Below are 13,330 nucleotides of genomic sequence, written 5' to 3'. Positions count from 1 at the left end.
AGAAGTATTTTATGTCAATGCATGTTTTTACCGAAATAAACATGTTAGTAGAGCTCTTTAACCCTTATTGGCTACTAATACTTGTTTTTATGGCAGTTGTTAGGGGGCCCGTGCAGCAGAGAGCAGGAGCTCTGTTCTCTTATGACAGCCAAGCTCTTGCTGTAATGGCCAGCATAGGCAGAGGCGCAGATTCCGGACGTTTAACTCCTTAGATGCTGCAGTCAATAACTACTGCAGCCTCTAAATGGTTTCCGAGGGAGGGGCTTCTTCTGTCAGGCATTGACACCGCCGAGAACGAGATGCAGAGTGCCCCGATATCTGTACACCGCAGCTGGGGGACTAATAAAGGATCCCAGGACTGCCTGGTGTATATGTCCTATAAGGCTGTGCCGCAGGGCAGCCTAATGGAGTGCCTATCAGTTTCATACTGATGGCACAATACACTGCACTACATGGGTAACAATCAAAGTATCGCATGTCAAAGTCCCTTTATGGGACTAATAATTGGTAAAAAAAAAAAAAAAAGTTTTATTTAAAATAAAAAAAGTCTCCAAATTAAAACATACTTTTTCCCCATTAAAATGCTTTTCCATGGAAGAAATTGGAAAAATAAAACTAAATGACTCAAACTGCAATTTCTGTGTAATTTATCCCACATGTTAAACATTTTCGTTAAAAAATAAAAAAAGTCAGGATTACAGTTTTTTTGCATATCTGCCACAAAAAAATGACTTAAAAGCGATCAAACCGTCTTATGTACCTCAAAATAATAGCAATGAGAACTTCAAGTTGCCCCCTAAAAATCAAGTCCTCACACAGCTCCATAGAAAGAAAAACAAAAAAGCTATGGGTCTTGGGATGTGGCGAAGCAAGCACATATTAATATTTTTTTATTTTATTTTTAAGGAGTTTTATTGTGCAAAAGTGGTAAAAAACGAACTAACTAAAAAAAATTTGATGTATTTGGTATCGCTGTAATCTTACTGACCCAGAGAGTAAAGTTCTCATGTTATTTATGCCGCAACAATTTAAAAAGTCAAAATCGATATTGCTGTTTTTTTTTGCCTTCCTCCCCAGAAAGAGTTAATAAAAGCTATTTGCACCCAAGAAACGACACCTTATCCTGCAAAAAACAAACCCTCATATGGCTACATCAACTGAAAAATAAAAAGTTGTAGCTCTTTGAATGCGCCAATCAAAAATGGGGCAAACATTTTTCTTAGTCACTAACTAAGGTGAAAAATGTATACAGGCGAGAAGGGGTTAAGGCAGTATAGCAGTGTGATAGATCTAAGTGCGAACAGTAAATTATGGAGAAATGGCAGCTTATTTTTCGGCCATGCTTATTGCGTTCTTCGTCTTCCTACACAAACCTGAGTAGCTGAAAGTCTCAGTTGCTAAGTGTTGGTCGCTTTATGGGCTATGTCCTACTATGGCAATTGTTATGTCGCTGCACGACTCTGTACACGGTTCACATCATCAAATGTTTTAGATCTTTTTAACAGGTACGATTCTATTGTCAGTGCCGTTTGTAAGCCGTACCCGGCTTCTACCAATCTGTGACAACGCTTCTGTTTTACCTTTTGCCTGTATTAAGTCTTGACCATTCTTTTGTAATCTAATTCCAGCAGGCTCTGCGTCTGGGTCAGAGGAGGAAGAGGAGACCAGCTCTGAGGTATCGGAGGAAGCTGAGGAAGAGGAGGAGGAGGAAGAAGAGGAGGAAGATGAGGACGAGACTGGAAGCAATTCAGAGGCTGCATCAGAACAGACTGCAGGTAATAATGTGTGTGTGTAGCTACTACAGGGACCTCACTTCTACAAAACGCAGCTTGGAAACATTGGGAAGGGTCATTTTATTGAACATGTGTGGGAACAAACTGTCCGTATTGACATGACCTACACAATCTTGACTAAGAACTGTCTTTTGCTCATTTTCTGGCAGCCTGTTTTAATAAAGAAATGTTGGTAGGTTCACAATTCATGTAAGTAACCTTGTTATTTTGCAGAGGAGGTCAGTGATGAAGAGATGAGTGAGGAAGAGGAAAGGGAGAACGGGAATCACGTTCCTATTGGTAAGTCTTGGTTGATTTTCAAAATTTCAATTTCTCTGCTTTTAAAATAGAAAGTGATACCTCATAAAATATTTATTACTTAACATTCCCCATATGTCTACTTTATGTTGGCATCATTTTGTAAATGTCATTTTTTTTTATTTTTATTTTTTAGGACGTTAGAAGGCTTAGAATTTTAGAAACCATTCTTAAAATTTTTAAGAAAATTGCCAAAACCCACTTTTTAAGGACCAGTTCAGGTCTGAAGTCACTTTGTGGGGCTTACATAGTGGATACCCCCCATAAATGACCCCACTGTAGAATCTACACCCCTCAAGTTACTTAAAACTGATTTTACAAACTTTTGTTAACCCTTTAGGGTTAACAGTTAAAGGAAAATGGAGATCAGATTTTAAAATTTCACTCTTTTGGCAGATTTTCCATTTTAATCCATCCAACAGCCAAAAAAAAACTCCTTCTTTTTTTTTTTTTTTTTTTTTTTTTTTTTTTTAAAAACGCTGATTCTGCGCTTTACAGAAACACCCCACATGTGGTCATAAACCGATATAAGGGCACATGGCAGGGCGCAGAAGGAAAGAAACACCATATGGTTTTTGGAAGGCAGATTTTGCTGGACCGGTTTTTAGGCCTCATGCACACGGACATTGTTTTGGTCCGCATCCGAGTCGCAGTTTTGGCAGCTCGGGTGCGGACACATTCACTTCAATGGGGCCGCTAAAGATGCGGACAGCACTCCATGTGCTGTCCGGATCCGTTGCTCCATTCCGTGGTCCGCAAAAAAAATATAACCTGTCCTATTCTTGTCCGCGCTTTGCAGACAAGAATAGGCAGTTATATTAAAGGCTGTCCGTGCCGTTCCGCAAATTGCGGAACACACACAGACGCCATCCGTGTTTTGCGGATCAGCAATTTGCAGACCGCAAAACACACAACGGTCGTGTGCAATATAGCCTTAGACACCATGTCCCATTTGAAGCCCCTCTGATGCACCCTTACAATAGAAACTCCCCAAAATTGACCCCATTTTGGAAACTAGGGGATAAGATGCCAGTATTATTGGTACAATTTTGGTGTACATATGATTTTTAATTGCTCTATATTAAGTTTTTTGTGAGGCAAGGTAACCAAAAAAATGTCTGTTTTGGCACAGTTTTTATTTTTTACAACATTCATCTGACAGGGTCGATCATTTGTTATTTTTATAGAGTAGGTTGTTACGGACGCAATGATATTAAATATATCTACTTTCTTTGTTTCAGTTTTACATAATATTTTTTTCAAAAAAGCTTTATTATGTTTTTGTCTCCCCATAATCTGAACGCCATATTATATATATTTTTTTATGCTGATTTTATTTTTTTTATGCCGATTCCTGCAACAAACGAGCCCTTGCACAAGACGTGCAAGGGCTCGTTTTTTGCAGGAAGAGTTGACTTTATCGGTACCATTTTTGGGTACATATGATATTTTGATCATTCATTATAACACTTTATGGGGCAAGGTGACCAAAAAATTGGTGGTTGTAGCACAGTTTTTATTAATTTTTTTGCAGCGTTCCTAACCCTGAGGTGTTAGGTCATGTGACATTTTTATAGAGCAGATCGGTACAATCGTGGCGATACCTTTATATGTATACTTTTTCTTATTTATTTAAGTTTTATACAATAATAGCATTTTTGAAACCAAAAAAATTATGTTTTAGTGTCTCCATAGTCTGAGAGCCATAGTTTTTTGGGGGTTTTTTGACCGATTTGTCTTAGTTAGGGTATAATTTTTGCGGGATGAGGTGACAGTTTGATTGGTGCTATTTTTATTTTTTATTTTACACTTTGCGTCCCCCATAAGGTCATACAAGACCTCTGGGGGACATTTAACTTCACTTTTTTCCCCACTATTGATCTCTCCTGTAACTGGGGCAGTTATAGGGTAAATACACCCCCCAGAGAGACTGTACAGCAGAATACAGCGCTGTACAGCCTCAGTGCAGGGCTGATCGGGGTCTGTATAAGACCTGACAGCTACTGCACTCTCCGGCCCCGGCGGTCACTTGACCTCCGGGACAGAGAGCGCTTCCTGATGAGCTTCCTCGGTGAGCGCTGTGTATACAGTGATCTAGAAGGCAGGGACACCTGGGAACTGTCCCTGCCTTCTCTAAGGGTTGCCCTGCTGTCACTGACAGCGGGCAACCCGCTCTGCAGCTGCACGATTAGTGTGCAGCCTCCATCTCTGAATGGACGTTCAGCGATAGAGATCCACCTCCCAGACGTTTATAGTCATACATTGTCAAACTGCCGCTTAAAGGGGTTGTGCAAGAATGGGGAAGTATTGGCAAGCTTTACACCCCCACCTTCCCCCACTTTACTGGACCTGTAAATGGAAGCTTACCTGCTTCCCAGTGCTGGCTCCCTGTTTCTTCTCCAGGCCTGGGCTCCTTCGATGTCAACATCTGGTTTGACATTGCCACAGCCAATTACTGTCCGCGGTGGTGACCAGCTCCCCTTAAGTCATGACAAATGGTCACATGACGCAAGGGGATCTGGTCCCTGTCAAGGTCAGTGATTTGCTGTGGTGATGTCAAACAGGATTTTGACAGGGAGGGAGCCCAGCGAAGCATTACAGACCAGGAGAAGAACGAGTGGTAAGTAAGCTTCCCTTTACAGGTCCGGTGAAGTGGGGAGGATTTGCCCACTCATTCTTGCACAACCCCTTTAAGGTGCCTTGGCTGACAAGGGGCGTGGCTTCACAGGAAAGGGGCGTGACCTAAATGCTTCTCAGTGCACCAAAATTTTGCCTCATTTTTGGAATGAAACTACCCCAACTTATAGGTGGCGTAAACTTAGACTAAACAGTTTGGTGCATGAACAAATTTTTGGCGCTCGATCGGAATTCTAGCGTAAATCTGCTGCATGATTTACGACACTTCAAATTTACAAAGGTCTATGCGCCAGTATAGTAAATTTGTCTTATATTAAGACTGCGATTTGTATTGTTTGACAGTGTAAAGAGTGACCGTATTAGTAAATCTTCCCCTAAAGAGTTCTAAGCATCAGAACATACAAAAGAGGACCTGATGGGTAAATACACAGAGGCAGGGTAAATTAGTATTGATTACAGAGAGGCGGTTGTGCAAGTAAAATTGGGATGGAAATAACGCCACCAAACGCCAACTCGTACAGAGCTGGAGCTGTTCAATAGTAGGATTTTTGTCTTACCTGTAAAATCCTTTTCTCGCTGAGTTCATTGGGGGACACAGAAGACCATGGGTATAGCTGCTGCCACTAGGAGGCGACACTAAGCAGAAATGTTTTAGCTTCTCATCTCAGCGATATCCCTCCTGCAGACACTGAGCTAATCAGTTTGTACAAAAGCAGTAGGAGAAGCCAACAGCAAATAATAAAAAGTAAGAAAGGCGAAGATGGGTCAGAATCAAGAATCGGAGGGACCCATCAAGGAGAGCTAACAATGTACTTATGGGGTGGAAGCTGTGTCCCCCAATCAACTCAACAAAGGATTTTACAGGTAAGACAAAAATCTTAATTTCGGTCGTATCATTGGGGGACACAGAAGACCATGGGATGTTAATGAGCAGTACCATGGGAAGGGAACAAGACCAGAGCGATTTCAAGGCCTGTCATAAGGCCCCACACAGAATTGTGGGGGGAGGACACACTTGGACCCCTGAAAAAGGACAGGAAGAGCCATTCCCAGAAAGGCCAGCCAGAGAGCGTGTGAATACCCAGATGCCCCGGATTGGCAGAAGAACAGCATCCCCGGGGACATAAGCCACCGCTTAGGAGACTTCGGAAGAAGTGGAGAGCACACTGAATATTCACAAGATGGACAAGAATGAAAACAAGTCAGGCGCCAGAACAAACAGGGCGACTATGGAATATACCGGAGAGAGAAAACATAGCCTGGGCCCAAAGTACTAGCACCCCAGGAAAAGACCCCCCTAGAGTGCTCAACAGTCATGGCATGAGAAGAAAACGAACTGAAAATGTTGTCTAGATACCAAGGGCCAGAAAACTGCGGACGTGACAAATCTTGGCCCCCTCCCCCATGGGGGAAGAAGTAGAGGTGTCAGAAAGCGACAACCCCCAACTCCATACCAGGCTGTCAAAAAACTAAAGAAAAAGTATCAAGGCGAAGGGAACAGGTAGAAGCAACGTACATGTCTTAAAACATAAAAGTTGCATAAACCCATTAGACACTATCGACAGCCACTGCGGACCAACTCCGCCTAAAGAAGAGAAGGATGCAATGAGGGGAATGTACAAAACGGCCAGACCGGAACCAGATATGGGATAAATACTGCACCAGGAAGAGAGTGCGGACGTCGAACGCCACAAAGTCCCAGAAAAAAAATGGTAACTGAACCATACTACCTGCGCAGATACTCCAAGCAGAAAGGAGGCCTACAAGAACCAAACGGCTATGGAAACTGGCCAAGCAAGCAGAAATAGTATCTGGGGAAGTGCAATTACTCGCCTTGTGGAAGGGGAGAAGTAGAAGAGGCTGATAGAAAACTAGTGTAAGGGGTGACAACAAGGACAGTACGACCGCTGTACCCGGTGAGGGAAGCAGGGCAGACAACTCACAGAGGCAAACTGGATAAGTGCATACCCAAACTTCCACAAGGAGGGAACTCTGATGCTGTCACCGTTGCAGAATGTAGAGGCAATACACGACATGTGAAGGGAACAAGGCGCTAACCAGCACCACAGAAATCGGTAGGTTATGCCAGGTACAGAAAAACGCACTAGCGCCCACCAGAAGTGAGCAAACCCATCATATGTAGCATGGCTTGGTATGGGCATTTGACCAGCACCATAAGAAATAAGTGAACCTATCAGCCAACACCTCAGGTACACCATACATACCATGCCTGGTAAATGTGTTGCAGAAAACCACACGAAATGCCATGGTCGATAGCCCACATGGAGGAAGGGGATGCGGCAAGAACCTCCAGTGCCACGCCCACTGACAATGTGTCCTGTAAGCCAGAACCAGTGACTGTCGGCATTTAAAGGAAGAAAGCAAAAACTCCCCTTGGGAAGGGGTCACATAGTAGTAGCCACGGAACAGGAGTAGCCTAAACATCTACGGCCAGCGCAAAGACTACCCATGGCCTCTCCAGAGGGGAGACTCCACCTGAAAACTAGGTCAAACAGCAGTAGCCAACATGAACTGTTGGTAGCGCAATACTCCACCGGGGAAAGAAGAAAACTGGCAACCCATGCAGACGTTCCACGTACTGAAGGAGTGTGGATGCAGAGCGTGCCAAGGAAAAGCAACAAAATTAGAATGCATGGGAACTCGAGGCATGAGGAGAGACATGTCATGGGTCAACACCATGGAAAGACAGAGGCTGCCACGTAGGCGCCCGACCCCAATCCGTACAATGACTACCTGAGGAAAAGGATAGTGTGAAAGAAGTCACAGTATCCCGTGGTAGTGCCAAAATACCGCCTATGATGGGGGGTAAGGCGATTGTCTGTGTCTAGCAAGTAGACCACCCTTGGAAAGGGATAGAATGCGACAAGGGGATAATGCGATTGGGCGGAAGATTCCAGAGGTTGTGGGAATACCCTGCCTATGGAAAGAGGGGAGCCCGACAAGATGTACGGTATCCACTGGTAGAACAAGTACCACTGGTTGTGGAACTACCCTGCCGATGGAAGGAAGGTAATGCTACAGGATCTTACAGTAGGCAGGTGTGGTACCCATCTCCACCTAAGAAAGACTGATAATGGAACAGGATAAACCGTTTCCAGTGGTAGTGAAGTTACTCCGCTGACTGAAAGAGGGAAACCCGACAGATGGCACTACTGGTTGTGCAACTATTGTCAATAGAAGGAGGGTAATGCCACAGGATCTACAGTGTGCAATTGTGGTGCAACTAGTCCACCTATAGAAGGTGGAAATCCAACTGGACAGAAGATAACCAGGATTAGTGCAAGTACTCCGCCTGCAGAAGCGGTAATGCGACATAACATATGGTCTCCGGTGGAAGTGCAATTACTCTGCCTAAGGAAGGAGAGTAATGCTACAGTCTGTAGTGGATCCAGTGGTAGCGCAATTACTCCATGGAATGAGGATAATGTCACAGAATGTACAGTACCCAGTGTAAGTGTAAATACACCCACTATGGAAGGAGGGCAATGCTACCGGGAATATATCATCCAGTGATAGTGCCAATACTCCGCCTATGGAAGGAGGGTAATGCTACCGGGAATAAATCATCCAGTGATAGTGCCAATACTCCACCTATGGAAGGAGGGTAATGGTACAAGATGTACAGTATCTAGAGATGAGCGAATTTCCGCTTATGAAATTTGTTCACACTTCGTTTGGTGGTAAAAGGTGAATTGCATTATGAATTCCGTTACCACGGACCATAACTCAGTTCTATGACTAAATGCATAACGGAATGCCTTTAGAGGCATTCCGTTATTCATTCCGTCGTAATAGAAGTCTATGGGCTGCAAAACTGATCCGTCCCGTTTAACGTTATGCAGGGGACTATCCAGTGCACTCCACCTATGGCAGGGGGTAATGCTACAGGATGTACAGTATCCTAGTCGTAAGTAGCTAGTGGTAGGGCAAGCACGCCACCTATCCATTGTGCACTGGGTCTGCTGTAGCTGTAGAGCGGACACAGTGTGAACATGGGGCACTGCTATAGGGCGATGGGAACTAAGCCCAAAACAGGAGCGGAGCTCCAAGGTTAATAATAATAATAGCTCTGGGAATTACATGCAGCCCCAATCCTAACAACCCTTTTAAGAGTGATAGGTTATTATTTTTCCCCCAGCCACAGAAGCACTGAGGCAAGGAAGGGGTTAAGTAGGTGTGGGGCGGAGCTCAGTAGACCAAAGATATGGACGTGATAGTTTTGCGCTCTGAGAGTACAGTCCCCACCCCCAAACACTATTGGGGAACGCGGCATAGTACGCCGCAGAGTCGGGGACTCGTGTACAGGTGGGGCCGACCAGAAGAACTTCCGGCTGGCAGAGCAGCACATGGAGGGAGCAGGGGTGTCAGAGGGATCTTGCCCCCGAACAGAGGAGACCAGGAACGGGCGTACCGACGCCCAAGGAGTCCTGCGAGCGCTGGAGTATCTCCGGGCCTGGAGGAAGTTGAGGGGGCTGGGGACCGGATCGGGACCAAGTGACGGTGAGAGGCCAAGGTTTTGAGGGAAAAAAATCATTTTACTGTGTTCACTTTAGAGAACACAAAAGAAGGGGACCCAGCAGAAGGTTTACCAATAGAACCCAGTACAGGGAGGAAAGTTAGACCTCAGCACCATAAGGGCTCATGCACCCAAACTTATTTTTCTCTATTTCCGTTTGTTTTTTTAAACGTCCGTATACGGAACAATTCATTTCAATGGGACTTGGAAAAGAAAAAGAAATGACTCCGTGTGCATTTTGTGTTCATATGTCCATGTGTCCGTTCCACAAAAAAATGTCCGTTATTCTTGTCCGTTTTGCAGACAAAGACAGGCATTGTTACAAAAAAACTGATGCAACATGGACGTCACACGGAAGTCATCAGTTTTTTTGCAGACCGTAAAATACATATAGTTGTGTGCATGAGCCCCAACACTACTGACAGATTCTCCTTACTACATTAACACATTTAGCATTGTAGCTTTGTCAGAAACTCTGTTTATTTTGCAGTTACAGAGTCCAGATTTGATCACGATTCTGCTGAAAGTGAGGAGGAAGAAGAAGAGGAAGAAGAAATTAGAAACGCTAGCCCACATTCAAATGCTCAGACGGATGGTGACTATGTCCCTGATTCTCCGGTCATATCACCTGTTGAGTTGAAACAGGAATTGCCTAAATATCTTCCGGCACTCCAGGTAAAATGAGGGACACACATGTAAAACCAGCTTTTTTGGGGGCTAATGTATTGCTTTTATCAATCAATGGTTTTCCTTTTTTTATTTATTTTTTTCCTCCAGGGCTGCCGCAGTGTGGAGGAGTTTCAGTGCCTGAATCGGATCGAGGAAGGAACCTATGGAGTTGTGTACAGAGCAAAGGACAAAAAGACAGGTCGGTAAACCTTTGTGATGTGCATATGTATTTGTTAGCAAATGCAACTCTATCTCTTTAAACTAAATCAATTGCCGTATATAGACAAACTGTGTGTGTGCATATGTGGTACCATCTTAGAAAACTGTGGGGCTCTTTTATTAAGATAGGCCGCTACATAACTTCGACACATCCAGTGCCGGTCTAAATATAAGACGGCTTCCTTGCCGACTTACATTTAGAGCATTTTCTACCCCTAAAACAGGCGTAGAAAATTTATGAATGAGACTGGCCTGCCTACCTGTTCCCGTCCCCGCCCACGCCACAAACTACTTTTCTCGCCCATATTCCTTGGGGGACACAGGAAACCATGGGTATAGCTCTGCTCCCTAGGAGGCGTGACACTAAGCGAAAGCTGTAAGCCCCTCCTCCATCAGCTATACCCTTCAGCCTGGAGAAGAGACTGCCAGTTTTTGCTTAGTGTCCAAGGAGGCAAGACACCCCCTGCTTATGCAGGGTTGTTATCCTATGATTTTTATTTTTACGTATTTGTTGTTTTAACTCGGTTTTTTTCTACCTACAGGGACAACAGAGGCGCATTAGACCCCTCTGTTTCTCCCGGGGTTGAGTTGCGCCAGTGCCGGTAATTCCGCACTGCCGCCTCCCCCACAGAAGACAAGGTGGACCAGGGCAGCCTCGCTCCCCTGCGTCCCGCCAGCTCAGGGTCGCCCGCACGCCAAGTCCCTCCCCCGGCTTCCTGCCACCGCGGTGCCAGGAGCTGAAGGGGCGACCCCCGCTGGATGGACTGAGGGCGAAGACAGCGTATGGTGAGAGTGGCTGCTCCAGCCTCCCCTTCCTCCCTCCCACCGCTGCTACCAACATGGCCACTGTTACATGGCCACTGCTACAATCCCGGACAACCCCCCCCCCCCGCATATCGGGACGTTACCGGGCTTAGTTGGAGGGCAGTTTATCTGGGCAAGTCCTAGAACGCTGCCTTACAGGGGACGGCTGCAGACATGCAAGCCGTCTGCTACATCTAGGCGCGGTGGGAGCCGTTTTCCTGGCAGTGAACGGCGCCATGTCATGGCCGGCACTTCAACATCCTTGGGGGTTAAAATCATTTTGCCGCGCGCGCGCGGCTCTGCTTCGGCTTCAGCGCGGCAGAGGGGGGGCGGAGCTTCCTTACACATTCAGCTCCGTGCTGCTGCGCTCCGCTACTTCCGGGTTCATCTCTCTGCCGTGCGATCCTGAAGCCATTCAGCTCCGTGCTGCTGCCTCTCCTCCACAGCCTCCTCAGTCTGTTCCCCTTACAGCTGCCGCTTGTATCTCCGGGTCTGGTAGGACTGTTTAACCCCCTCCGTGCCACAGTACTGTTGCTTGGTTCTCACTTTTAAGTGCAACATCTTTCCACCATGTCAGACCCTTCTGCAGCCGCCAAGCCATGGTACCATGCCTGTACTGCTTGTAGGGAACCCTTTCCCCGGGGGCAGTCTGATCCGCACTGTACTGCATGCCGAGCTCCACCGCAGCCTCAGTCGCCCGCTGTGTCGCTCCCTGCTTCCTCTGACCCGCCTGACTGGGCTAGATCCCTGTCCCAGGCCGTGGAAAGCCTCACTCATGTCGTGGGCCGCCTAATAGACAGGCCACCTACCCCGCAGGACGCCACTCTGACTGTCGCGCCCTCCGGGTCCACTGCTTCTGCCGCTGCAGCGGGTTCACCCTCTCCTAGTGACCCCTCCCGAGCTAGGCACTCTCAGAAGCGTATTAGAGTAGAGCGAGCCTCCTCCTCGGATGCCTCCCTCTCCCCGCCACGCGTGCGCACCCAGACGAGCCTCTCCTCTCCAAAGGATTCGCTCTCTGAAGGTGAATTGGCGGCTTCAGATTTGGAAATGGACTCGGCCCTGCCGTCCAAGCTAGCCTCAGCGATGGGTCAACTCATCTCTGATATACGTGACACCTTTAAGGTGCAGGATGACCCCCCTAGCTCGGACGCAGCTAGCGTCTCCTTTATCAGACCCAGGCAGGCCTCAAAAGTCTTTCCAATCCACTCTGATTTCTCCTCCGTGGTGTCTAAGGCTTGGGCTCGCCCGGACGCCCGTTTTGTCAACCCAAAGAAGCTGGACATTTGCTATCCTTTTCCAGCCGATGTCGTGGCCACCTGGTCTTCCCCACCCAAGGTGGACCCCCCTGTGGCCCGGCTGTCAAAGAACACGGCCATCCCTGTTCCCGACGGGTCCTCTCTTCAGTCAGCGGAGGACCGTCGCATGGAGACCCTGTCCAAGGGCATTTTTGCTGCCTCCGGTTCTGCCCTCAGACCGGTTTTTGCCTCTGCTTGGGCAGGGAAAGCAATCTCTGCTTGGGGTACGCAGCTGGAACAGGAGTTGGACTCGGACATCCCCATCCAGGACCTACGTTCCTTGGCCCAGCTTATTATTCGGGCCGGGAATTTTGTCTGTGAGGCCTCCCTTGATGCGGGAGCCCTTATTGCACGCTCCTCCGCCCTGGCAGTTGCCGTCAGGAGGGAGCTCTGGCTGAAGGTCTGGAAAGCGGACGCTGCCTCCAAACGTTCCTTGGCGGGGCTACCGTTTGCGGGTTCCCGCCTTTTCGGGGTCCGCTTAGACGAACTTATTTCAGAGGCCACGGGTGGTAAAAGCACCCATCTTCCTCAACCCCAAGCCAGGGGCGCCCCCCGCGGACGCCCTGGTGCGTCTCGTTTTCGGTCCTCCCGCAGGGCCTCTGGGGCTCCCACCACAGCTGCCGCTTCGGCTCCTCCCCAGGACAAGCGTAGGAAGCCGTTTTTTCGGGCGCAGCCCTCCTGGCGCAAGCCGCAGGCTGCCCGCACACCCGCAGCAAAACAGTCCTCTGCCTGAAGGCGCGCCCCCACCCACCCGGGTGGGGGGCCGGCTCCTCCTTTTCAAGGACGTCTGGATGGCTCACGTCTCCGACGCCTGGGCCCTCGAAATTGTGTCCTCCGGATACAAAATCGAATTTGCATCCTTCCCTCCGGATCGGTTCTTTCACTCCCGCCCCACGCGAGACCCGAAAGACGCGGCTGCGTTCTCCGCGGCCGTTCAAGCCTTACTGGACAGGGGGGTGATTACCCCCGTTCCTCTAGAGGAAAGATTCCAAGGGTTCTACTCGAACCTCTTTGTAGTTCCCAAGAAGGGAGGTTCGGTGCGGCCCATTTTGGACCTCAAAAAGCTCAACCGTTTTCTC

At 47.6% G+C, this 13,330-nt stretch overlaps 1 protein-coding gene across 7 annotated transcripts in view; it reads left to right on the top strand.

The window, feature by feature from the left end:
* The window catches only part of LOC120997860 (cyclin-dependent kinase 11B), a 66,012-nt gene that overhangs the window by 28,456 nt on the left and 24,226 nt on the right, over positions 1-13,330 (top strand). For all 7 annotated transcript variants that reach the window (XM_040428223.1, XM_040428233.1, XM_040428215.1 and 4 more), the window contains 4 exons: positions 1,629-1,775; positions 2,007-2,072; positions 9,755-9,939; positions 10,042-10,132. In XM_040428223.1, the coding sequence (XP_040284157.1) occupies positions 1,629-1,775; positions 2,007-2,072; positions 9,755-9,939; positions 10,042-10,132 (489 nt within the window). The remainder of the gene's footprint in view (positions 1-1,628; positions 1,776-2,006; positions 2,073-9,754; positions 9,940-10,041; positions 10,133-13,330) is intronic.

The sequence above is a fragment of the Bufo bufo genome, chromosome 1 (assembly GCF_905171765.1).
Source record: "Bufo bufo chromosome 1, aBufBuf1.1, whole genome shotgun sequence".
NCBI classification, from domain to species: Eukaryota; Metazoa; Chordata; class Amphibia; order Anura; family Bufonidae; genus Bufo; species Bufo bufo.
Note: the sequence above shows the minus strand (reverse complement) of the source record. Positions and strands in the feature narration are given on the sequence as shown.